The sequence below is a fragment of the Podarcis cretensis genome (assembly GCF_951804945.1).
Source record: "Podarcis cretensis genome assembly, chromosome: 13".
Lineage (NCBI taxonomy): Eukaryota > Metazoa > Chordata > Lepidosauria > Squamata > Lacertidae > Podarcis > Podarcis cretensis.
This window is the reverse complement of record NC_137182.1, coordinates 13453505-13480249: the sequence shown is the minus strand read 5'-3', so window position 1 is coordinate 13480249 and position 26745 is coordinate 13453505. Positions and strand designations below refer to the sequence as shown.

Here is a 26745-nt window from a genome sequence, read left to right as displayed (position 1 = left end):
AATTTGCTATTCAAGCCTGCTCCTATGATGTTATGTTTGCTCTTCTGATAAGGCCATTGGTTGGTTTCCAGATTGCAATCCTGCTGATTATAAGACTTGATTCTTACACATGTGAAAATCTCAGATGAGGCTATGCCTCGACAGAAGCCTGGGTAACATATGCCTGTGAACTCCGCTTTTGTGGGTTCCCAGCGACCAATGTTGTCCTCACCTAGTGAAGCTGTATCAAACATCACAATTCATTTGTTTTAGCATTTTATCCTCTGCATGTTTTTAAGTAGGGATGTGGGTGGCGCTGTGAGTTAAACCACAGAACCTAGGACTTGCTGATCAGAAGGTCGGCGGTTCGAATCCCCGCGACGGGGTGAGCTCTGGACCTAATGGTCAGGGATCCCTTTACATTTATGCTTTTAAGTATGGCTGTGATTTTTTCCTCAATTTTGTTATTTTACCTTTTTGCCCAGACAACAAGCCTCACTGATGTGTGCCAAAGGAATGCAGAGCAATACATCTGGCACCAGTTTGGCTGCAGGAGTTGCTGGAAGGAAGTGTACAACGTTCCATCCAACCATGTTAGCAAATCCACCCCAGAATTGTGTAGGGCAGTGGAGGTTTAGGATCAGAGTTTTCTTTCTCCTACATGGGGCTCATCAACCCGAGAAGATAGCCCATCTGTTCTGCTAACTTATATGACATAAAATAAAGGAAAGAAAGCACAGGGGGAGCCCTCCATCCTTTTAGCACAAAGCATGGCCTTTCACTCAGTCCTCCCCGCCCCCCTTTCTGCAGAGGGTCAACCTTCAAGCCCTACCTTGCCTGGTCTGAACTCGGGGAACAGATCCGTGACACTTGGCAGCTGCTTGGTGGTATCCTGCTGCATTATCCCTGCAAGTGGCAGCGTAAGACTTCTGTCGCTGGACTCTGCCTTCCTCGAGTCCTGGGACCCCGACTCCGATTCAGAATCTGAAGAGCTGCTGAAGTCATTCTTCTCCAAGGCAGCGGATGAAGGTGCAATGATGGATGGAAGGATGATACCATCATTGTCTTCAGACCCTGGAAGAGAGTACCTCTCAGAAAGAAAGAAAGAAAGAAAGAAAGAAAGAAAGAAAGAAAGAAAGAAAGAAACTCTACTTCCTAACCTCAACATGACAGAAAGCTTTATGGGTCACATGCCTTATTCCAGGCATCAAAGACAAAAGTGCAGTATTTCTTGAAATTCTCAACTTGCATTTTAAAAAGGGTCAAGTGAGTGGGAGGGGAAGAGACGCCAAGCAAATCCTCCTGGACACATCAAAAACTCCATGGACTCCGCACTCAGGGAGTTTTAAATTCCAAGATCCAATTCTCCTGCTTCCGGTAGATTGTACGGTTATTGAATAAATGAAGCACATTTGCATACTGCCTTTTCACAAAGCTGAAAGCACTTTAAAGTGAAAAACTGCAAGCCAGAAAAAAAGTACATCAAAAACAAAACCACATTTCAGCTGAGGCAGCAAGGCAAAAGGGAAATCCCAGATGAGGGTTGTATCCAAAGTGGCACTGTGTGAATGTTCTGCCAGCGCAAGGATTTCTGCTTGTGCAATGGAACATCCTACCCCTCTCCTCTGCCGATGTAGCCCCTCCAGAACAGACTGGGTGTGGGGTGCACATGGGGGGAGTTACATGACACAAGCAAAAATCCTTATGCTAACAGAACAAGAGGTATTGCTACACTGGATTCCACCCACTATTTTTCATTGTGTTTTGTTTCAGACCTGGGATAGCTCAGTGGGTAGAGCATGAGACTCTTAATCTCGGGGTCATGGGTTTGAGCCCGAGTTGGGCCAAAGATTTCTGCATTGCAGGGGGTTGGACTAGATGACCCTCGGGTTCCCTTCCAATTCTACAAGCCTATGATACTGCTCCCCCCTGGGCCCTGCAGGGCTCACAGACACTTCCCAGGAGTACATACTCACCAGAAGCAGTCGCATCCTTTTCGTCCTCTTTTCTCATTGGCCCTGGAGGTGGTGGTGGGGGAGGCATCAGCTTGGAGTCAATATCTTCGGAGTCAGCATCATAATCATCATCATCGTCATCATCTAAAGAAAGGAAGAGAAGAACGGAGTGGTGGGCAGCCCTTCCATCACATCACAACTTCAGTTTATTGTCCTCGTTAAAAACCACCAGGATTAAACATTCCAAGAAGATCCAGGCACCCTCCATCATCCAAAACAGATCTTCTATTCCCACCATCTGAATAGATGGTAAAAAAAGGTAAAGGTTTACCTTGGACGCTTAAGTCCAGTCAAATTCAACTATGGGGTGCAGCACTCATCTTGTGTGGCGCAACAGGACACCATGACAAGTGCATGGAAACGCCATTTATCTTTCCACCGCAGCAGGTACCTATTTATCTACTTGCACTGGTATGCTTTCGAACTGATAGGTTGGCAGGAGCTGGGACAAAGTGACAGGAGCTCACCCCGACATGTGGATTTGAACTGTTGACCTCAAGATCAGCAAGCCCAAGAGGCTTGATGGTTTAGATCACAGTGCCACCCGCGTACCATTTGAACCAGATGTACCAGGGATCTGAATCAATATAAGGCAGCTTCCTATGTTCTTTTAATATAAAACTCCCAGATGGGTGCACAGCAAATTCAAAAACAAAGGGAATGTGACAGCAGCCACACCCTGGAATTGGTTTCAACTGGCCAGCTAAACCAGTCAAGGGTAGCCGACAGGTCTCAAACCCCTGGTTAGTTAGGGACTTCCCATGCATGCAAAAACAAGCTCCAGCGGATTGAGAGGACAAGAACAATAGTGGGCCCAATGGTTTCTGCACATGCTGAAGACGGAGGTGAGGAGCAGATGGGGCTGGTCATCCTAGTAGCCCATCTACCAGAGGTACTATCCTTCCCCTAACACCCCATACACAGGATGCTAAACAAAAAGAGCAACAGGGAGCCAGGGCGAGTGTCAGGTTAGCAAGGACCAGTTGAAGAGGTGAAAGATCAGTTGTGACAAAGGAAAGCAGCTGTTGCCACCACCTACCTGCCCTCTGAACTGGCTGAAGGTTGCCCATTGCCTGCCGGTACCTGCGGCTCTCATCTTCGGCCACTTCGGTGATGTCAGAATAATCGACAGCATCCTCGGTGCTCTTAACCCAGCCTGGCAGCAGGGAGAGGAACAGGGAAGAACACAGAAAAATTACAAACCCAACAGGCCACACCGTTTTTCTATCCCAGCTTCCGCACCCACATTCAAGAATAATATTGCTCACCAGGGCAATACGGGTTTCAACGTATAATGCCAATTCTGGCCCCACTCCACTGACTGCCAGTTAGTTTCCAGGCCCAATTCAAAGTGCTGGTTTTGATCTATAAAGCCTTAAATGGCTCAGGACCTTTTTAGATTTATTCTTGCTCTCAAATGTAATATTTGCTTCTAAAATGTAATATTATATGTGTATGTATAGCATGTAATTCTAAAAAACCAATAAAGATCATCTTTTAAAAAATGGCTCAGGGCCACAATACCTCAAGGACGATCTGTCTCCATATGAACGTACCCAGACCTTGAGACAACTGATGGAGGCCCTTCTAGGTATGCCTCCTCCACACAAGGTCAGGTGGGTAGCAACACAAGAACAAGCCTTTCTTCTGCAGTGTCTGCAGTGGGTCTCTACCTGTAGAATACTCTCCCCAGGGAGGCTTACCTGGTGCCTTCATTATACACCTTTAGGCACCACGTGAAAGCGTTCTTCAACCAGGCCTTTGGCAGATTAACATCTTATACAACTTTTACACAGGGTTGTGGGAGAGGGTGAGGGGGGTTCATTGGTTTGTGGGTTTTTTTTGTTCTTGTTTTATTGTGTATGTTGTGTTTTTATTTTGTATTTTTATGTTTGAACCACCCTGAGATCTATGGATGAAGAGTGGTATCCAAATTAAAATAAAATATTGTGCTATCATGGTGGTGCTGGACTTTACAGGCGGCTTGTAGAGGCTACTGCTTTGCTACTAAGTTCAGCCATTACTTGCGAACCCTGAGTAAGCAATGCCAGAACACTGAATTAACCAGCTGCACCTCTTTTTAAATGCAGAAACAGGAGTCACCCTTGATCCCTGAGAGAGCAAAGCCCTTATATCCTAGCCTTTCCCAACCTAGTGCCCTCAGTAAGTTGTTGCACCACAAGTACCATCATCCTTGACCACTGGCCATCAGCTGGAGCTGATGGGGCTCCCAACAACATACGAAAGGCACCAGCCTAGAGAAAGCTATTCTGTCCCAGTCCTAAGACAAAAACGTTCTCCTACCTTCCTCATCCAACTGGGCTCCGTCTGACTCAGAAGCATCATCTTCGCTGGCTGTGATTTCTGTTATAAGGCTCCCCAGACCCAATGCCCCAAGTCCGGCCAAATGTTTTTTTGACTCCTGGGGGGGGGGACAGAAAGAAAATAGGATCTGGCTGGAAGCGGAGGGAAAGAACCTTAAGACCATACTGTGACCTTCCTCATACAAAGTAGATGCTCTAACTCAAACCACTGTGCCTTGTTACAGATAGGTAGCTACCTATCTGTAACTATGGGGTCTGCCATAGTCAAAACAAAAAAATTCCTTCCAGTAGCACCTTAAAGACCAACTAAGTCAGTTCTTGGTATGAGCTTTCGTGTGTATCTGAAGAAGTGTGCATGCACATGAAAGCTCATACCAAGAACTGACTTAGTTGGTCTTTAAGGTGCTACTGGAAGGATTTTTTTTGTTTTCACTGTGCCTTGCTCAGAGATCTGCACCAGTTGCTCATTTGCTATCAAGCCAGGGTCTGTTACTATATTGCTGATTAGAGGCTTCTGAAACAGTGGGTCGCTGTTTCATTCTGAGCCAAGGACAGGAGATCACCTGGCTACTGGCCAGTGGGCTGGAGCCAGCTGGGGGCTTGCAAGTTGCCCCCATTCCCTTTGAAGCATCTGAACAGGTTCAAAGTGTTACTCTGTTGGCATAAAGCCCTGAATTAGTTTGAGACCAGTTTATCTAAAGGTCACTATGCCCCACGTGTACCGACTCCCCCGTCCCTTCCCTGCTGCGTCCCTTCCCCTCCTCCCTCCCACCATCTTCTCTTCCCTGCTCCAGCTTGACCCAGAACTCTCCCCGGTCCCAACAGCTGCGCAGCCCTGCCCCCCCATCCCCATGGCTGGGAAGCCCCCAACCCGCCTGGGCAGCCCTCGCCCCAACCCCCGTGGCTGGGCAGCCACCACCCCGCCTGGGCAGCCCTCACCCCTCCTCCCCATGGCTGGGCAGCCCCGTACTCCACCGTCTGGGCAGCCCTCGGGCCCCGTCCCCATGGCTGGGCAGCCCCTCACTCCCCGTTTGTACAGCCCTCACCACCCTCCCCATGGCTGGGCAAACCCCGCCCACACAAGCCTAGCCCCCCCCCCCATGGCTTGGCAGCCCCCTGCTCCCCCGTCTGGCCAGCCCTCGGGCTCCCCACAGTCCCCATGGCTTGGCACCCCCCCCGCTCCCCCTCCCTTCCCGTCTCTCCTCCTGCGTGCTGTCCTGCACCCCCCCCCCAACTCCACCCGGCTGGCCAGCCCCCACCATTCCCAGCCCCCCTCCCCCGTTCAGCTCGACCCGACTAGCCAGTCCCCCGCCCCTACCTTTCCCCCGTGCCCCCCTTGTCCCGCCCCCATTCCAATTCGACCCAGCTTGACAGGTGTCCCCCTCCCCCTTTCAACCCGGCCCCTCCCACTGTGCCCCGCGCCCCGCCCCACTCCCCCGTTACCTTGACACGGCTAGCTAGCCAGCCCCCCCTTCGTCCCCTGCCCCCCCCCCGGGCCAGTAAGCCCCCACCCCCGAGAAGCGCCCACCTGGTCGAGGAGCCCCTCGCCCTCGAGCTGGCCCTGCTCGTTGATGTTGCCGAAGAGGAAGCCGGCCAGGGAGAAGGGCGCCGCCCGGCTCTCGCCGCCCTCGTCCTCCTCACTGTCCGAGTCCGACATCTCCACGACGCAGCGGGAGCCGCCGACTCCGTTCCTAAGAGCGCCGCCGCCTCAGCCGCCTGCCTTTAAGTGTTTACGCCGGAAGCGGAAGCCGCCGCGACCATAAAAAGCACGCCGGAAGGGTAGAGCGGCGCTGGGAGGCCCCGTGGGCGAGTTCCGCATCATCCGCTACAGCGGCGCCTCTAGGATTCCATGGGTCGGCTTCTCTGTCGATGGGTCGCTTGACTTATCCGCCGCTTTCCTCGCGATCTGCTGTGCCCCGAAAACATTGGAATACGTTGGAAATATATCAACATGCAGAAGATGAAGTTCCAAAACAACAACAACACACAACCCGGCAAAAATTAACGATTTTGCAAACGCAGCATGAATATAAACTGTGTTCTTTTTACCTCTAACATTTTGTGAATCTTTGTACTTTTGTACAATTATTATATTTATTTTCCCCGATTTGAACTATAAAATGGTGGTTTTCTTGAATCAAAATGAGAGTACCCCCTAAACATTTTTTTTTAGAAAAAATGCACTGGGTATAAACGAACAATCTAGGCTGAAGTATGAAGTATGTACAACATATTTCTTATGTATAGCATATTAAATATGTATAGCAAAACAAGAGTTCAAGGGCCAATGCAGTTTCTGGCAATTGTCCTTGCTCCGCTCCTGGCTTAAATATAGTTCAGAGGGGAGGGGTGGTAGATGGCATACAGCTGGCTCCCGGGGGGGGGTTGTTATTGGGGGTTTTATTATTATTATATATGTTGTGGTTTTTATGTTGATCTTTTCTGTGAACCGCCTGAGACCTCTGGTATGTTATTGTTGTTTGGTTGTGTCCGATTCTTTGTGACCCCATGGACCAGAGCACACCAGGCGCTCCTGTCTTCCACTGCCTCCAGGTATAGGGCGGTATATAAATTCAAGAAACCAATCAATCAATAAAAATAGTACTCCCAGAGGAGGCTGGCAGCAGCAAAAGGCGACTATCAGGGAGGACAAGGATGGTAATTCTCTTTCCCCAGTCTCCTGCAAGTACTAACTGCTGGTGCACATCTTTTGTTGTTTAGTCGTTTAGTCGTGTCCGACTCTTTGTGACCCCATGGACCAGAGAACGCCAGGCACTCCTGTCCTCCACTGCCCCCCGCAGCTTGGTCAGACTCATGCTGGTAACCTCGAAAACACTATCCAACCATCTCGTCCTCTGTCGCCCCCTTCTCCTTGTGCCCTCCATCTTTCCCAACATCAGGGTCTTCTCCAGGGAGTCTTCTCTTCTCATGAGGTGGCCAAAGTACTGGAGCCTCAGCTTCACAATCTGTCCTTCCAGTGAGCACTCAGGGCTGATTTCCTTCAGAATGGAGAGGTTTGATCTTCTTGCAGTCCATGGGACTCTCAAGAGTCTCCTCCAGCACCATAATTCAAAAGCATCAATTCTTCGGCGATCAGCCTTCTTTATGGTCCAGCTCTCACTTCCATACATCACTACTGGGAAAACCATAGCTTTAACTATACGGACCTTTGTTGGCAAGGTGATGTCTCTACTTCTCAAGATGCTGTCTAGGCCTGTCATTGCCCTTCTCCCAAGAAGCAGGCGTCCATGGAGTTTTCTTGGCAGGGATACTGGAGTGGCTTGCCAGTTCCTCCTCCAGGTGGATCACGTTTGGTCAAAACTCTCCACTATGACCTGTTCATCTTGGGTGCCCTGCTCTGCATAGTTCATAGCTTCTCTGAGTTCTTCAAGCCCCTTCGCCACGGCAAGGCAGTGATCCATGAAGGGGGGTGCACATCTTACTGGAGTTATTGTGTATGATCTTCCTAGCTCTGCCATATATTTTTGTGGGGCAGGGTGTGTCATGGAATTCTACTCAGTAGTGATCCAGAGTAGAATCCCAATGTATAGTTAGCAGAGTAAAAACTTAAACACGTTGCAGAATTCCCAAAAAATAGACCAGAGGCAATTAATATTTCATCCAGCAGAGCTTTACTGCTACTGAAGGCAAATGAGCATAATGGTCACAAATCCAACCCACATTCAGGATTGGCCCTGCCCATAAGAAATCCAGTTGCAGCAGACTTAACTTAAACTTACAATAACTTGCATACAATGTACAGAACACTGCACCAGAAGGAAAAGAAGGAGAAAGACATAGAAAGAGAAACCCAGGCTCCTTCTGGCCTCTTATTACAGTATAGTCAGCATAACCTTGAAGAAGAGATAAGAGAACCATTTTAAGCCAGCTGTACTCAGCTTCTCTGAAGGAATAATAATTGAGCTCCACCTCCATGAACCAAGAAGCAGGAAATCACATAGGCAGCAGGAACAGGGCATCCCACCATAATTCTCCAAGCGTGAGAACACATACACGGCACCCCACCCAGGGAGTAACCAAGGGGGCAAGAATAGACATCCGCAGAGGCAGTTTAGCAAGTCAGGTGTTCAGAACTCTCTTGAATTAATTAGAATAGGAAAGATCTCTACACATCAGATCAATACTTTCTGCACTAAGAAATGCAAATTGATGGGGTGATCCAACCTTTTCGATCCACCTTAACAAAACGGGAGGCTTTGGCTGAGACCACTCTCTTATAATTTACATTGGCTCATGAGTCCCTATACCCGGGATCTTGTCTTGTCCATATTGTTGGGGTCCGTTAATCGGGCCCAAGCTGCCTGGGTCACTGAAAATCAAATAAATGCCGTAGACAGAGGAGATTCCCATAATCACTTGTTTATTCAGCTGAGTAAAACAGAGCGGGCTTTTTTTCATACTTTTTATAGCCACCCCCCTCCCTTTCCCCCTTTCAAGGTTCCTTGCACTGATCAAAACAGGACACCCTCCCCAGAGACCTTGAAGGGGAGAGTTGCCTGGCAGAGGGAGGTTTCCTTGAAAATCGCCTAGCAACGTTATCTGGTCTTCACATATTTGTGGCTCACAAATTCTAAAGCAGGCAGTTCTTTGTACAGAAGCAAAATGGCATCAAGGCTAAGCAAAAAACAGGAGAACAGGCCTCTGCGGCTTTTGCTGAGACCCCACAATAAGAGGTTGCAGGCAAGAGCCATTTGGAGATAAACAGATGGAGCACCTGCTGTTCGTCATATGAGGAAATGGGGCAGTATGGTGAAAAAGGACTCTTGTGAACATCCCAAATTCTAGGGGTACCTGTGCTTACCCCGGGTTCACTTTCCTTGGAATGAAGACTGTGATGTCTTCAGGATATTAGGCTTTGTTTGCACCTAGATACAGTGGTACCTCGGGTTACAGACGCTTCAGGTTACAGATGCTTCAGGTTACAGACTCAGCTAACCCAGAAATAGTGCTTCAGGTTAAGAACTTTGCTTCAGGATGAGAACAGAATTCGTGTTCTGGCGGCGCAGCAGCAGCAGGAGGCCCCATTAGCTAAAGTGGTGCTTCAGGTTAAGAACAGTTTCAGGTTAAGAATGGACCTCCAGAACGAATTAAGTACTTAACCCGAGGTGCCACTGTATTAGGCTTTGTTTGCACCTAGATACTAGGATAGAAGCTTTCACTGCATTAACCCTCCAACCAACCTTGCTTCCCCATTAGTTTCCCCAAGATGGCCAAGTCCAAACTTTGGGTCTATTTTTCTTTTTTAAAAAACAAAAACCTTATTTATTTTTCACAAAAAAATTACAAATGTTACTTTATCTGTTGACTTCCTGGCCTCCCCTCCTATGGTTTCCATACTTACCCTCTTTAAAAAATATATTTTTATCAAAATAATTGCAATTATAAAGAAATAAAGTGATGCAAAGGGGGGGGGAGAGGGGAGGTGAGGGGGGAGAACAAAGATGCATATAAAGAAAGAAAGCAAATAATATATAAAAATGCAATGTAATATACTCCCAAATATTCCTACATAAATTTATAAAGTATTGTTTAACTTTGAACGCTGCATATTTCTCCTGTGCTATTCAACACATCCATTTTAACCTATCTTAATAATTAAACAGTGTTGCTCTTATTTCTCGCATTTTCATCTTGCTGTTTTGGTCAGTTAAAAGTTCCCAGTCCCCAAAGTCACTGGGATGTTGTGGGTCGATATTGCTGGTGTCATCTTCAGTGAGGCTCCTTTCCCAGCAGATGACATTCTCCTTGCGTCTTCCTGTTTTCGGAGGCTGCCTCTCCTGCTCCAGCTGATAGGCCGCCGTTTTTCATTGTGGTTTCATAGTTTCATGCAGGAAAGACAGAAAGGAGATTTTGTTAGGAGGGCAAAGGTAAAGGGACCCCTGACCTTAGGTCCAGTCGTGAACGACTCTGGGGTTGGGTCGCTCATCTCGCTTTATTGGCTGCGGGAGCCGGTGTACAGCTTCCGGGTCATGTGGCCAACATAACTAAGCCACTTCTGGCAAACCAGAGCAGTGCACAGAAATGCCATTTACCTTCCCGCCGGAGTGGTACCTATTTATCTACTTGCACTTGATGTGCTTTCGAACTGCTAGGTGGGCAGGAGCAGGGACCGAGCAACGGGAGCTCACCCCGTCGTGGGGATTTGAACTGCCAACCTTCAGATCAGCAAGTCCTAGGCTCTGTGGTTTAGACCACAGAGCCACCCGTGCCCCTTTGTTAGGAGGGTACTAAATATCATTAGCATTAGACCCTCTTGTTACCCCATAAATACCGTACTTTCCCATGTATTAGACGAGGTTTTCTTTATTGTAAAATATAGTTAAAAACTGGGGGTTGTCTTATACATGGGTAGTCCGGGGGGGACGACATGTGGGATCGGTTGCTGCTGCTAGCTGGAGATTGTCACTGGCTATTGGCCGTGTTATTTTTGGCTTCTTGTACACGCTCATTGGTCCTGTGGGTGAGCGATATTCGGCAACAGTTCCCCCTAAAGAAACCTCAACAACGGGTAAAAAGGTAAAGGTAAAGGGACTCCATTAGGTCCAGTCGTGACCGACACTGGGGTTGCAGTGCTCATCTCGCTTTACTGGCCAAGGGAGCTAGTGTATAGTTTCCAGGTCATGTGGCCAGCATGACTAAGCCGCTTCTGGCGAACCAGAGCAGCGCACGGAAACGCCGTTTATCTTCCCGCCAGAGTGGTACCTATTTATCTACTTGCACTTTGACGTGCTTTCGAACTGCTAGGTTGGCAGGAGCAGGGACTGAGCAACGGGAGGTCACCCTGTCGTGGGGATTCGAACCATAGACCTTCTGATCGGCAAGTCCTAGGCTCTGTGGTTTAACCCACAGCACCACCCGCGTCCCTAATTCTGGGTAATCATCCCCCCAAAAAAAGCTCACCAAGGCAGGGCAATCCTCCCCCAAAAAAACTCAACAATACACGAAAAAATACAGTAATCCCTGCTGTTGGTGAATAAATAATTTAGAAAGGAGGAGCTTTTTATAACAAAAAATGCAACAGAAGTGCTGCTAGGGAATTGCCCGCTCCCCCCACTCCAAAGGGCTGCAGAGAGTCCTGCAAGGACCAGGATCCCCGAGTGGGCAGGCAGCATTGGCAATACCTGCTGCCCCAGCTAGGCGTACACCTGTGACTGGGGCAGCTCTATAACGCCTCCCTGTCCTGGGGGTGGGACCCCCAAGGAAGGGGAAACAGCAAAGATCGTTCCTGCGGGGGTGGCACTGCTCGGGGGTGGGAGGAGAGCGTGGACCTGACCCCTTGTCTTAACATTACTGTTTTAACAGGGATGGTGTTTTAACTTGGGTGGGTGCTGTTTGATTTGGAGGGTGGGTTTGTTTTAAATAGTTGTTAAATGTGGTATGTTAATTTGGATGTTTTTATTTGTGGGCTAGAGTATTTTTAAGGGCTTTTGTATAGTATATTAGTGTGTATACATGTTATGTACTGAGTTGAACAGGATCCAAAAGGCTGTAGTCTGATTGGTCCTAGAACAATAGGATTCAGAATGCAGCAGTCTGATTGGTCCTAGAACAATAGGATTCAGAATACAGCCGTCTGATTGGTCCTAGAACAATAGGGTCCAGAATGCAGCAGTCTGATTGGTCCTAGAACAATAGGATTCAGAATACAGCCGTCTGATTGGTCCTAGAACAATAGGGTCCAGAATGCAGCAGTCTGATTGGTCCACAGGAGCCACCCAATCCAACTCCAGGTGGAAGTGAATCCGCAACCAGATTGGCCTGCAGCTGAATAACGGAATTAACCAATCACATGGGCCCATTGTGTAAATAATGTATATAAAGCAGACATTCTGGGGGAACTTCCATTCCTCCTCACCACTATAAGCTGAATAAAGAGCATGAAATCCACTCTTGACTCAGAGTATATTTCACATGTTTTAATCTATGTTTATAATTTTTAATCTATGTTTATAATTTTCCATTTTAAGCAAACAACGTTTTTCTATTTTAATTTTTATTACGTTTTGACTTTTTAAATTATGTATTTTGCGCTTTGTATATTGTAACTTTGTGTTGTGAACCGACCTGGGATTCAAATTCAATAAATAACACCTACAATCAACAAACAACATCAACATGAAACACAACAAGGTTTCCTACTACTGTGTACTGATGGTTATGAGGACAGCACCACTCCACTTGGTTGATCCTGTGGCCGCTGATATATAATATATTATTTATACCCCTCCCATCTGGCTGGGTTTCCAATTAGCCCACCAGATGCCTTTGTTCCCTTCTGAACTCACAGCAGGAGTAAGAACTGAGTGTTTGAGAGGGAGGCTCCCTAGCCCTACCTCAAAGGCATCCATTGGGACAACAAGCTTTTTAGCAAAATCAGGTAAAATCAATTAAAAGCCACCTTAAAATAAGGCACAATGCAAAATTCCTAACCTCTTTGTGTGTGGGAGAGAGTGATGGTACTCACTAATCCTCTGGAGCAGTCAAGTACAACATTTCCTGTTTGCCTAGAGTAAACATTCATGGGGAATGTTGGTCCAGCCAATTGAACTTCCTGTTACACCTGGTCTGGAGCATCCTTCCTTTTGCATGTGACTAGCAGGTGGGCGTGACCTTTCCAGACCAAGGCCTGGTAAAAGGCCAAGTCACATAGCCACCTCCCTTCCTTTTCATCCTGCCTGCTACCTGGTTCACCTGGACTGGATTGCTGGCTGTCAGTCAGCAGTAACTAGGTTATCTCCCATATGGGGTAAACCTGTTTGTACCTATTTGTAACTTTAAGCCTAAAGCCTGCCTTCAGGACATGACTGTGGCAGAAGAGATGCTATCAGTAGGAGGACACTTCCCTCTGTGGAGGACACAAAGCCAAACACTAAGCAGAAACCAAGCCGGGGTCTCCTTGCTCCACCCATTTCCTCCTGTGCCAAACCTCGCTGCAGATGGCTGCTTCTTCTTGTGGCATTCTGGCAACATCTTTGTTGTTGAGAGCAGCGGTGATGTTTTCCACCTTGGGAGGGATCCATAGCCAGCATCGCTTTCCGAGAGCACCAAAATGGAGAACCAGATCTTGCCAAGGAAGGGGAAGACAACCACAGAAAGCAAACAGGGGCACAGTTCTATCCCGTGCCTTGAGCTTCTTTTGACATACCATTGGGAGTTCACGGTGTTCTTCCTCTTACTTCACCATGACAACCTCTAGCTGAAGGTCTCTGGTCTGAAAAGCTGGTCCACGATGGCCGTCTCTGGTTGCTTTCCATTGGTGCTGAGAAGGAGATGCAGAAGTTCCTTAGCCCCTCTGTAACCAAAGCAAGGCCAGTATTACCAGGAATGGCATTGCCACAGTGTTATGTACTGGGTTGAATAGGATCCAAACTGCAGCAGTCTGATTGGCCCTAGAACAATAGGATCCAAAAGGCAGCAGCCTGATTGGTCCTAGAACAATAGGATTCAGAATGCAGCAGTCTGATTGGTCCTAGAACAATGCAGCAGTATGATTGGTTGGCAGGAACTACCCAATCATGCTCCAGATAGAAGTGAATCCACAACCTGATTGGCTTACAGTAGAATTCCGGAATTAGCCAATCATGTGCAGCCCATTGTGTAAATAATGTATATAAAGCAGATACCTTGAGGGGACTTTCATTCATTCCTCCTCACCACTATGAGCTGAATAAAGAGCATGAAATCACTTTGCGACTCTGAGTATATTTCACACAGGTTTTGGGGATCAGGTATCTTTTTGGGGGGGGGGGACCCAACAGCTGCTCTGAGCAGGATAGCATCAAAAGATCCTTGTTTTCTGTACTGTTTGGTATTTGATTATCGTAAGCCAGAAAACCAAGAACCAAACTGGAAAACCACATTTATGAGGCTACCCCAGAAGTTACCGTATTTTTCGCTCTATAGGACGCACCAGACGATAAGATGCACCTAGTTTGGGGGAGGGAGGAAACAAGGGGGGGGGATTCTGAATCCCAGAAGCCAGATCCCTCTTGCTGTTCTGGCTTCTGGGATAGCCGCTGAAGCCTCTCCTGGGCAGCGGGATGAAGGCTCCCCCTCCTGGAAGAGGCTGCGCGTGGGTAAGCTGCCCTCTGTACCTTCCCCCATCTCCCGCAAGAACTGTGCACTCTTTAAAGGGAGTGCAGTTCTTGGGGGCTTTTCTGGGAGGTGGGGGAAGGGACAGAGCCGCACACTCTGTCCCTTCCCCCCACTTCCCACTGCGAAGCCTCCGCAGGGCAGCAGGGAGCCTTCGTCCCGTTGCCCTACAGAGGTTTCGCGGGGGCTATCCAAAAGCCAGAATAGCTAGAAGGAGCGCTGCGCAGTGCTCCGTCTCGCTGTTCTAGCTTCGGGCTTAGCCGCGCAGCCTGCATTCGCTCCATAAGACGCACACACATTTTCCCTTACTTTTTTGGAGGGAAAAGGTGCGTCTTATAGAGCAAAAAATACGGTAACTTTTCCAGAAATGGTGAATTATGCAGATCTGCCTTGACATGCAAACAGGATCAAATTCCGTCCCCATCCTTGCTCCCTAGTAGCCACCTGACAGTCTCCTTTGGAAAACCAGGCTGGATTGGAAACCCCCAGGGGCTGAAGGAGAAAGGATTCCATTGGCCCCTTTGCGACACACTACTCACTTGAGGAATTCCTGGTCATAGAGGAAGGTGGAAATCATCTCCAGGAGAGCTATCAGCAGCTGTGGGAAGTGATGGTGCACAGCTGCCTTGTATCCCTCCATCCCAAGGATCGTGTGCAACAGGCTGGTCAGATGTTGCTGGAAGAGAGGTACAAGTGACTTCCCTGCATTTCTTTGCCCTGAACTAGGATGCCACACACTTCTGCCCTGCTCCGCTGGCCTACCAGGTAAGATAGTGTGCCAAGACAAATCTCCAAGTCCAGAAGCCAATACACACAACGAAGTCCCAAGTCCAAAGATCAGGAAACGCAGTCCGGGATCAGTCCAAGTAACCCAAGATAGGTAAGCCAAGAAAATTACAGTGGTGCCTTGGTTCTCAAACTTAATCCGTTCCAGAAGTCCGTTCCAAAACCAAAGCGTTCCAAAACCAAGGTGCACTTTCCCATAGAAAGTAATGTAAAATGGATTAATCCGTTCCAGACTATTAAAAACAACCCTTAAAACAGAAATTTAACATAAATTTTAGCATCTAACAAGACCGTTGAGCCATAAAATGAAAGCAATGAACAATTTACTATACTGTAAAATCAATAAAACAGTATTTTTGTTGATTTAAAAAATTGAAAATGTGCTTTTTTCTTACCTGCACTGATGATAGTCACTGTTTGGATGGGGGGGGGTCGGGGTCCTTTTCCAGAATCTCAGTCGGTGCCTCCTCTCCTGCCATTCCTTCCCTTGCTTTTTTTATACCACTGACACCTGGTTCAGACTCACTGGATCTTTTCCTCGCCAAAGTTTTTTCAATTGAGACTTGCTTCTGCCAATGTTTTAAAATTTGTCTGAAGTGAGACATAGCGTTATCACTGAAAGTGTTAGCGGCATGACTTACAGCAGCTTTATCGGGGTGATATTTTTCAACAAAAGTTTGCACTTCGGCCCATTTTGCAAACATTTCTTTGATCACTACAGTAGATACACTCTCTCTGCTGCTCTCCTCCTCTGAAGATATTTCCTCAGTTGCCACCTGTTGCTGCTCCATCAGAATGTTTTGAAGTTCTTCTGTGCTCCTCCACTAACTCCTTCACATCATCACCACTCACTTCCAAGCCTATGGAATTTCCCAGAGACATAAAATCCTCCACCATAGGCGCATCCTGTTCAACAGCCCCACATATAGTCTCACATACCTTATGTTGTTGTTGTTTAGTCGTTTAGTCAGGTCCGACTCTTTGTGACCCCATGGACCAGAGCACGCCAGGCACTTCTGTCCTCCACTGCCTCCCGCAGTCTGGTCAAACTCATGCTAGTAGCCCTGAGAACACTGTACAACCATCTCGTCCTCTGTTGTCCCCTTCTCCTTGTGCCCTCCATCTTTCCCAACATCAGGGTCTTTTCCAGAGAGTCTTCTCTTCTCATGAGGTGGCCCAAGTATTGGAGCCTCAGCTTCAGGATCTGTCCTTCCAGTGAGCACTCAGGGCTGATTTCCTTCAGTCCTGATAGGTTGGATCTTCTTGCAGTCCATGGGACTCTCAAGAGTCTCCTCCAGCACCATAATTCAAAAGCATCAATTCTTCGGCGATCAGCCTTCTTTATGGTCCAGCTCTCACTTCCATACATCACTACTGGGAAAACCATGGCTTTAACTATACGGACCTTTGTTGGCAAGGTGATGTCCCTGCTTTTTAAGATGCTGTCTAGGTTTGTCATTGCCACATACCTTATACCACAGCTACAATAATTAACTTCAATTCGCATTAACACATATAAAGATTTGTAAATTCGCAAGTGAAGTTCTCCTTTCTTCTTCCTGTGTGAGGTTTTAATTTCCATCAATTGTTCCTCTAATTCTTTATCAAATATTATGTTCCTATCAGTTATTCCTGATTCTTTTGTGCCTTACAGCTTTCTTGACTTGAAGTTCCTCGGGAGAAATCTCTGTCTTTGTTCTCAACTCTTCTGATTGCAGCTGTAAAATTCCACTTTTGATTTCAGGCAGGGAGTCACCCAACACCCTGCCAAAGCCCTGGCAGGCCTCCAAATTCTCCCCTCCACGTCCCATCAAAACAATTATAATTATCTTTAGAAGAATGATCTAGTGTCCTACCAGAGCCATGGCATGTCTTCAAAGTTCAGTCCCTCCTCCCCTCAATCAAGAAGCAAGTGAGAAATTAACTCCGCAGAGGCTCCAAGTCATTTTTATAATTATTCCAAACAATATTTTCCTCACACAGTCCAGTTTATTATAATCCATATCTGTACTCCCATCTCCTTTCTTCTTCACTTGCTTTAAAGAACAAAGTTTTCAGCATTCTTGAGGGGTTTGCCAAGTCATTTATGTAAGTAAGGATTTATAATGAAGTGATTGGCTCCCGCCCCCCCCACAACACATACCATCTTGTTACTTGAATGAAGTCATCTTTCCAATTTAAATCTGTACGACCTTGTAGCTGTTTTGATTTGGCAGTCCATAATCTTGTCCCATCATTACCAGCATGGGTCTGTGCATTAATCAGAATTAATCTCTTAACGAGCAGAAGAACCGCTGCTCTTAATGGCGGCATTGGAGGGTTATAGAGAGGTGAAGTGCTTTTGCACCCAGCGTCTCCCTGCCTCTCACATCCATGTTGGAGCAAAAGCCAGGTAAAGGTAAAGGGACCCCTAACCATTAGATCCAGTCGTGACCGACTCTGGGGTTGCGGCGCTCATCTCGCTTTATTGGCCAAGGGAACCGGCATACAGCTTCCGGGTCAAGTGGCCAGCATGACTAAGCCGCTTCTGGTGAACCAGAGCAGCACACGGAAACGCTGTTTACCTTCCCACTGGAGCAGTACCTATTTATCTACTTGCACTTTGAAGTGCTTTAGAACTGCTAGGTTGGCAGGAGCAGGGACTGAGCAATGGGAGCTCACCCCATCGTGGGGATTCGAACCGCCAACCTTCTGATCAGCAAATCCTAGGCTCCGTAGTTTAACCCACAGCACCACCTGCATCCAAAAGCCAGGTAATGAGGCGATAATTACCTATCAGCTTTGTTTATTGCTTTGCCAACAATCTCCGCTATCGTGGGAGCTGTGCCATTAAGGCAACCGGAAACCAGAAGCTTATTAAAATTAGATATGACCTGCTGGTCTATGGGCTGGATGAGAGAAGTCATGTTGTAGGGGCAAGAACTTTACACTGATGAAGCTGAACTCTTCCATCAACTCGTCTTCCATGCCTGGAGGGTGACCTGGAGCATTATCCATAAGAAGTGTGATGGCCTGGGACTCTGGCTCGGACTTGGAACCAGAGGAGTCTCAGTCTGCACCGGATCCTTTGCCTCAGGCACCATCTGAACCAAATCTGGGGCCTGATCCTGAAGAGTCCCAGTCTGCACAGGTTCCCCTGCAACAAACACCAGCTGGGCCAAGTCAGGGGCCTGAGCCTGCCCTGGCTCCAGATGTAGGGATTACCTCGTTGCCTCCAGCTGGGCCATCACTTACAGCTGCTCCACTACCGGTTTGGTCAGGGGAGGCTGAGGCAGCCCCTGGGTCTAGTAACCCACCGACGTCTCCCGAGCTGCAGAGACTAAGGAGAGACCTGAGTACTCGCAGGAGGAGTGCTCGCCTTTGGGCGAAACAGGGGGGTGAGTCGCTGGGGGATCAGGACTGGCCGTTACCCCATCAAAAAGGCTGTCGGACCCTGCCCCAGGTTGCGGGAGCAACAGTGCTGTATGCCAGATCCTGCCTGAGATCCTGTACCTGTCCTTGCCTGGAGAGCCAGTGTGGCGTAGTGGTTAAGAGCGATAGACTCGTAATCTGGAGAACCGGGTTCACGTCTCCGCTCCTCCACATGCAGCTGATGGGTGACCTTGGGCCAGTCACACTTTTTTGAAGTCTCTCAGCCCCACTCACCTCACAGAGTGTTGCTGTGGGGGAAGAAGGGAAAGGAGAATGTTAGCCGCTTTGAGACTCCTTCGGGTAGTGATAAAGCGGGATATCAAATCTAAATTATTCTTCTTCTTCCGGCCTCGTGTCCTGCCTTGACCATGTCGGTCTGACTCCTAGCGGAACCTTCAGATTCTGGACCGGACCTGGACCGTGGTTCTCGGGTTACCCCAGGGCCACCGCAAGAAGCAGGCACTTCATTGGAATATTTTTGTCTTGGAGGTATTTTTTCACACTTGGCCCGAACACTTCATGAACCCACTCAATTAAATAATTGCCTGGTTACCCAAGCTCTGCTGTTTGCCATCGACATCACATGCATTTTGCTTTTTATAACTTTGTTTTTCTTAAGTACCCTGGGGTTCTCAGAATGGTAGACTAGCAAAGGCTTCAACTTAAAATCTCCACTTGCGCTCACACAAAATAAAAGAGTCAGCCTGTCTTTTATGGGCTTGTGTCCTGGCGATGCTTCCTCTTCCTTTGTTATGTAAGTCCTTTTTGGCATTTTCTTTCAAAATATGCCTGTCTCATCACAGCTGAAAACTTGTTTGGGAATGAAACTGAAATATACTCGGAGTCGGGAGTGGATTTCATGCTCTTTATTCAGCTCATAGTGGTGAGGAGAAATGGAAGTTCCCCCACAATATCTGCTTTATATACATTATTTACACAATGGGCTGCATGTGGTTCTCGGCTAATTCCGGGATTCTCCTGTAGGCCAATCAGGTTGTGGATTCACTTCCACCTGGAGCTGGATTGGGTGGCTCCTGCGGACCAATCATACTGCTGCATTGTTCTAAGACCAATCAGACTGCTGCATTCTGAATCCTATTGTTCTAGAACCAATCAGACTGCTGCATTTTGGATCCTATTCAGCTCAATACATAACAGAAACCTTGTGACTCAACATAATCTTTAAACCACTTCTCTTAAAATTATCAAACCACCCTCTACTTGCCTTGAAACTCTCACCCTCAGCACTTGTTCCAGGGGGTTTTCTCATGAGGTTGGCATGCAAATGTAAAGCTTTTTCACAAATTATGCTCTCAGAAATGCTGTCACCGACCAACTGCTTTTCAGTTATCGATATTAAAAGCAATCTTTCCACTTCTTCAATTGTCTGTGTTCATATGCTTTGTGAGTGTTTTAACACCTTTTGCGACACTGGCTCCTTTGATAGCATCCTTGTTTTTTTAAGATGGTACAATTTGGAGATTTGGCCATACCAAGCTGTGTTGCCAGATCACTTACACGGACACAACTTTCATGCTTGGAAATAATTTGCTTCTTTACCTCTACAGTTGTTCTGTTAATGGTTCCCTTGCCTTTGCTGCTTTTATTCATTTCGGCAGTCACACAATCAATCAGTCAGTAGCTAAACTGGGTTCCACACAGTTACAAAATTAAATTAACCGAAAAAGCCACACAAACAAAAACGTTAAAAATAGCAAAAACAAGAGCACCAAATATGAGCTCCAAATATCAGTTCCGTGTTGCGTGGATGCTAGGGACTCAATAGCCGGCAGACTTCAGTGTAGTACCCAAAACGGATGCGTTACACTCAAATCCGATGCGGAACACTCAAACCGGAAGTGGAACACTCTAATTGGAAGTGTAGGACTCAAACCAGACCATGTTCGGCTTCCAAAAAAAAAAGTTCACATTCACTTCCGGGTTTGCAGCATTCGGGTCCAAAGTTGTTTGAGAACTAAGCTGTTCAAAAACTAAGCGGTTCAAAAACCAAAGTACCACTGTATATGAAAATGATGTACAGTGGTACCTCAGGTTAAGTACTTAATTCGTTCCGGAGGTCCGTTCTTAACCTGAAACTGTTCTTAACCGGAAGCACCACTTTAGCTAATGGGGCCTCCCGCTGCCACCGCACAATTTCTGTTCTCATCCTGAAGCAAAGTTCTTAACCCAAGGTAATATTTCTGGGTTAGCAAAGTCTGTAACCTGAAGCGTCTGTAACCTGAAGCATATGTAACCCAAGGTACCACTGTATCATTAGTGAACTAGCTGAAAGTATAAAACAAGGTTGGAATGAAGCTATGTGGTTTTAGCAGAAATGTTATAAAGGATTAAGTAAAAATGGATTGGTAATTAGTGAAAGAGGAGAATGCAAAATTACAGTATATTAAGATAATTTTTTAGGATAAAAACAAAGATGGAAAGGATTTGCTGAAATATCTAATTGAACTAGAATACAAAAAAGGGAGGTGTGAGGAGGTCAAGGAAATAAGCAAAGGAAAGAAAGTTATGTAAAGGTTGGGTTTGTGTTTGTTTTTCGTTTTTTTCCCTTTTTTTCTCTTTTTGTTTGTTTTTGTGCTTTGTTTGTTTAACTTTTTTTACTTTTCTTTTTGTAATCTTTAAAACTTTAATAAAATCTATTTAAAAAAACACATGGTCAAATACATGCTGGAAACGTAAGGAAAAAGAAGACACCTTTTATCATATGTGGTGGACTTGTAAAGCAGTAAAAGAATTATGGGAGTCCTATCCCGTGCCTTGAGCTCCGTTTGCCATACCATTGGGAGCTCACAGTGTTCTTCCTCTTACTTCACCATGGCAGAAAACCCCCGGCTGAAGGTCTCTGGTCTGAAAAGCTGGTCTACGATGGCCATCTCTGGTTGCTCTCCAGTGGTGCCGAGAAGGAGATGGAGAAGCTCCTTAGCCCCTCTGTAACCAAAGCGAGGCCACCTCCACGTGTCAGAGAAAAACGAGAGGGATACTTAGATGCTACAAGGAAGAGGGGCTGTCTGTAGGCTGATCCATCCATCCCTAAAATGAAATAGGACCTGTAGTAAGTGGGACGATCCACACACACCCCAACCATTCCTCCTAGACACCAGCAGGACTTGGCCAGGAAGGAAGGAGAGATCTCTAGCTGTTGCAAATCACAAGTCAAACAGTAAAGCTTCCACCATCTCCTTTCCCGGATCACCCTCGAATGGGGTTCAAGGAGGAGAACACACACACCCCCGCCTCAATATTTACTGGGTTTGCCCAGCCCTGAGTCACTTTACCGTGACTCAGACAGAAATTCAACAGGTAGATGTCCAAATTGTAAGCACCAGTTTAGCTTCCCTGAGTAAAGGCACAGAGTACAAAAGACAAAAAGTCCTCTTCCAAGTTTATTGAAAAAGCCACTTGAAAAGTTGCACATTTCTTAGAAGGTTACAAACAAAAAAATGAAAACATTGTAAAATATGACTAGCTAAAACCATACTCACACAGCAACAGGAGTTCAAAACACAGCGAGTAGTCAAGAGTCCTTTCCCTTCCAAAAACTTGCCCAGAGCTCCACACTGTCTGTGAAATTGGATAGCTCTTTGCCAAACTTGGTGACACCATTAATCTATGTTCTAGAGTTAGGTCCGGGACGCAGGTGGCGCTGTGGGTTAAACCACAGAGCCTAGGACTTGCCGATCAGAAGGTTGATGGTTCGAATCCCTGCGACAGGGTGAGCTCCCGTTGCTCGGTCCCTGCTCCTGCCAACCTAGCAGTTCGAAAGCACGTCAAAGTGCAAGTAGATAAATAGGTACCGCTCCGGCGGGAAGGTAAACGGCGTTTCCGTGCGCTGTTCTGGTTCGCCAGAAGCGGCTTAGTCATGCTGACCACATGTCCTGGAAGCTCCACCAGTAAAGCGAGATGAGCACCACAATCCCAGAGTCATCTGCGACTGGACCTAACAGTCAGGGGTCCCTTTACCTTTATCTTTATGTCCTGTGGACAGTGCAAAAACCTTGTGTTAAATGAACAAGCATTGATTTCACACATGACCCGGAAGCTGTACGCCGGCTCCCTCGGCCAATAAAGCGAGATGAGCGCCGCAACCCCAAAGTCGGACACGACTGGACTTAATGGTCAGGGGTCCCTTTACCTTTTAGAGTTAAGTCCACTGGACATGGCAATGTCCACTTACCTCCAGGAGTCTTTTGGACGCCATCTTCTAACGTAGTGACTGAGCGAAGGTCACTACAGCCAATCTCTGCAAACCGCAAAACGCTGAGGATGCCAGAACCTCAGTTCAAATGGTCACAAGCTCCGTTGCTGGCCAATGGTCCTTGACAACATGGAATGCACAGCCACACGGCCAAGATTCTAGGAGATTCCGTGTGACCTAGTGGTTAGAGCAAATTTAATTCCATACACTTCAAGGGTGGTATATATCCTTTGAAATGTACAGTTTAATACTTAAAAAAAAAATTTATTAAAGTTTTCTTTGTTTACAAAGGAATGCGCAATGTCTATTTTTTCAAGTTACATTTTCCATAGGTACATTTTCCATGTTGAGACATTAGGGTTAAATTAGGAAGAAAAGGTGGGGGAGGTGGAGGGGGCCATGGTGGGGGGGGTTGGGTTGGGAGGCAATTGTGGCATTTGCCTTCCTATGTGTGTGACATCGTACTGGGTTCATAGGGAAAGGGTTAACTGATTGTAAAATGACTAACCACTGGGAACCCGGGGGCAGAGTTAGGGTGTATAAGATTTAAGCACAGAGGTTTTTAATGAGTTAGAGTTGTTGAGAAGACAGTCTGGAGTTAGGGAGACAGACAAGTCTGTGGGTTGGGCAATTCTGGTGTGAGAGAGGGAGAGAATTTGTTAAGAGGAATCAGTCAAACAGTTGAGATAATCAATCAGAAGGTATTAGGAAGGTATAGACCAGTAAAGAAACTAAAGTTAAGATACTGACAGGAATATTATCTGGGAAACCATAAACTTGCTAATGTTTGTAAAATAAACTTGCGTGTTTTGTTCACTTTTAACAACTGACTGGACTCAGTGTTTTACCAGAGTAACTGGCGGCGCTGTGGGTTAAACCACAGAGCCTAGGACTTGCTGATCAGAAGGTCGGCGGTTCGAATCCCCGCGACAGGGTGAGCTCCCGTTGCTTGGTCCCTGCTCCTGCCAACCTAGCTATTCGAAAGCACGCCCAAAAATGCAAGTAGATAAATAGGTACCGCTCCGGCGGGAAGGTAAACGGCGATTCCGTGCACTGCTCTGGTTCACCAGAAGTGGCTTAGTCATGCTGGCCACATGACCCGGAAGCTGTACGCCGGCTCCCTCGGCCAGTAAAGCAAGATGAACGCCGCAATCCCAGAGTAGGTCACGACCCTGACCTAATGGTCAGGGGTCCCTTTACCATTACCTTAACTGGATGGTGGCAGCGGGGAAGTGAGCATAGTGGTGGCACAGGGATCAATAGACCGTTAAACGTCCGGGGACCCTGTGTGATCGCCACAGCAATATTTCTATTTTGCTTAATGTATTTGTGGGTTTTTGTGTCAGCGTCGTTTGCGCAGGTTCTCTTTGCTATTCAAAGTATTAGTTTAATACTTTTTGTATTCTTTTTATCCTGCTTTTCAGACAGATGTTGTCTCCTAAAGCAGCTGACACCAATTTGAAAAAAGGTGAGACAAGTCCTGTTCTGAGGTTTGGAAACTCCAAAAGACAAGACACCCAATGGAAGGGATGTAGAGGAACAAGGCAGAGGAAGAACCACTTTCCCAAGGCCCAAGGAGAGGCCTGAGATGTCCACCAGCAAGCCATGACCTGCTGGGGCTAAGCTGACCTTCTTGGACAGAGATACAGGAACTGACCCTGTAGCCTGCCATGCCCAAATTCAGGGGAGCTGGGGGGGCTCAAGGCCAGATAGTTGTTTATTTCCTTGACATTTTATGGAAGAGGGTTCCACAGGGCAGGTGCCACAACTGAGAAGGCCCTCTGCATGGTTCCCTGCAACTTTGCTTCTCACAGTGAGGGAACTGCCAGAAGGTCCTCGGAGCTGGACCTCAGTGTCCGAACTATCGATGGGGTTGGAGACACTCCTTTAGGTATACTGGACTGAGGCCGTTTAACGCTTCAAAGGTCAGCACCAACACTTTGGATTGTGCTCGGACATGGCAATGTCCACTTACCTCCAGAAGTCTTTTGGATGCCATCTTCTAATGTAGTGACTGAGTGAAGGTCACTACAGCCAACCTCTGCAAACCGCAAAACGCTGAAGATGCCAGAACCTCAGTTCAAATGGTCACAAGCTCCGTTGCTGGCCAACGGTCCTTGAGAACATGGAATGCACAGCCACAGTGCCAAAATTCTAGGAAATTCCATGTTGCCTAGTGGTTAGAGCAAATTTAATTCCATACACTTCTTTATAATGGAAATCCTACCCAGAAATGTTAATTTTAGTTTACTCCAGGTTACCAAGTTTTTTCTAATCTCTAGCCAAGTTTTGGTGTAATTATCCTGAAATAAGTTTATGTTCTTGGGGGTGATCCAAATACCCAAGTATTTCGCTTTTGAAGAGATTTTCAGGCCCAATATTTTTTCTAAGTCGTCCTTTTCTTCTGTGGTTACATTTTTAACAAGCATTTTTGTTTTTGTTATATTCAGCTTAAAGCCTGCCACTTCTCCAAATTCTTTAATCAGTTCCAGCACTCAAACCATCAGCCACAGTCAACCTAGCCAGTGGTCAGGAATGATGGATAGCCCCACGTCTTCGATCCCATCTTAAAGTGAAGGGGAAGGAGACAAGGCTCCTTTTTGCGTGTGACCTTCCAAATATAACGAGGGCTGCAAAATATGTGAGGGGAATCGGTGGGTATTATAAGAATTTTAAGGTCTCAAATATAGAATAAATATTTACAAATGCACACATATCTGAAATATTTACAAATACACACATGTATCTGAAATAGTACGGGAGAGCAATCCTGAAGCCATTTGGACTTTCCCAATGACCTCAAATATTCCTCTGCAGTAAGGGAGGCAAATGGGGAAAGCCTTCCCATTGTCTTTTCACTTACAAATCCTGTCTTAAGGGCGTATTTGTGTATGAAGGGGACGCGGTTGGCGCTGTGGGTAAAACCTCAGTGCCTAGGACTTGCCGATCGTATAGTCGGTGGTTCGAATCCCCGCGGTGGGGTGAGCTCCCGTCGTTCGGTCCCAGCTCCTGCCCACCTAGCAGTTCGAAAGCACCCTTAAGTGCAAGTAGATAAATAGGTACCGCTTTATAGCGGGAAGGTAAACGGCATTTCCGTGTGCTGCCCTGGTGCAGGCTCGCCAGAGCAGCTTCGTCACGCTGGCCATGTGACCCGGAAGTGTCTCCAGACAGCGCTGGCCCCCGGCCTCTTAAGCGAGATGGGCGCGCAACCCCAGAGTCGTACATGACTGGCCCGTACGGGCAGGGGTACCTTTAGGGTGAGCCTGTCACCTGGACTCAGGAACACTAAAGTATTAACCATAAAAACAAAGGCTAGGCTGCTCTTCCTTTTTCCAGCGGTGGAAAATGGCGGATCCCACACAATTGGACTCCAGCCGTTCTGATAATTCAGGGCTGATATGGGGGTAATTGGCCCTGGCAGCCTCCCCAGGGCAGGGGAGGGCTGTCTTGACGACCCACGGTTTGCCCCAGATTGCCGATGTGGCAGACGGCAGGGGCACTGGGTCACGGAGCAAGGGACAACTGACACTCCTGCGATGCCACCCCATAGCCGGACGCATCTGTTTGGGAAAATATAAAGATTTGAAAAACAAACAGACACGCTCTGAACTGACAAAGCTGGAAAAAAACCTGCACGATGTACAGTCTCTGGTGTAAAAGATCAAACTTCAAAGAGATCCTCATTATGATGTTTGGAATCCGGAGGGGCTTGGTATGTTTTTTCTTCTTCTAACAATTGGTTTTGCATGCCAAGCCTCATTAAGAACCCAAATTGCTCTTTAAAAAGTGGACACAGATGGACTTTATATATAATTGGGACTTATTCGCAGCCGCTTTTCTTTTAAGATTTGAAATGCCTGTTAAAGACAAAAACAAAGAACAAAATGACACCTACCCACTACGC

The 26745-nt window shown here is 47.1% G+C and overlaps 1 protein-coding gene and 2 long non-coding RNA genes across 8 annotated transcripts in view; 1 reads left to right on the top strand and 2 right to left on the bottom strand.

Annotated features, from left to right (window-relative positions):
* The window catches only part of LOC307200602 (transcription initiation factor TFIID subunit 1), a 50138-nt gene extending 44085 nt beyond the window's left edge, over positions 1-6053 (bottom strand). For all 6 annotated transcript variants that reach the window (XM_079949188.1, XM_079949192.1, XM_079949190.1 and 3 more), the window contains exons 1-5: positions 5847-6053; positions 4299-4416; positions 3034-3150; positions 1956-2078; positions 812-1053 (exon numbers count right to left, since the gene is read on the bottom strand). In XM_079949188.1, the coding sequence (XP_079805314.1) occupies positions 812-1053; positions 1956-2078; positions 3034-3150; positions 4299-4416; positions 5847-5975 (729 nt within the window). In that variant the 5' untranslated portion in view covers positions 5976-6053. The remainder of the gene's footprint in view (positions 1-811; positions 1054-1955; positions 2079-3033; positions 3151-4298; positions 4417-5846) is intronic.
* A 6750-nt stretch (positions 6054-12803) lies between these two features.
* Positions 12804-25037, bottom strand: LOC307201059. Its single transcript, XR_013832498.1, has 5 exons — positions 24817-25037; positions 22821-23018; positions 14971-15107; positions 13266-13631; positions 12804-12843 (listed from the first exon to the last, which is right to left on the bottom strand). It is a non-coding gene; the product is annotated as an uncharacterized lncRNA (long non-coding RNA).
* On the top strand, positions 14999-17955 carry LOC307201121. Its single transcript, XR_013832560.1, has 3 exons — positions 14999-15118; positions 15206-16125; positions 16668-17955. It is a non-coding gene; the product is annotated as an uncharacterized lncRNA (long non-coding RNA).
* Positions 25038-26745: the final 1708 nt, after the last annotated feature.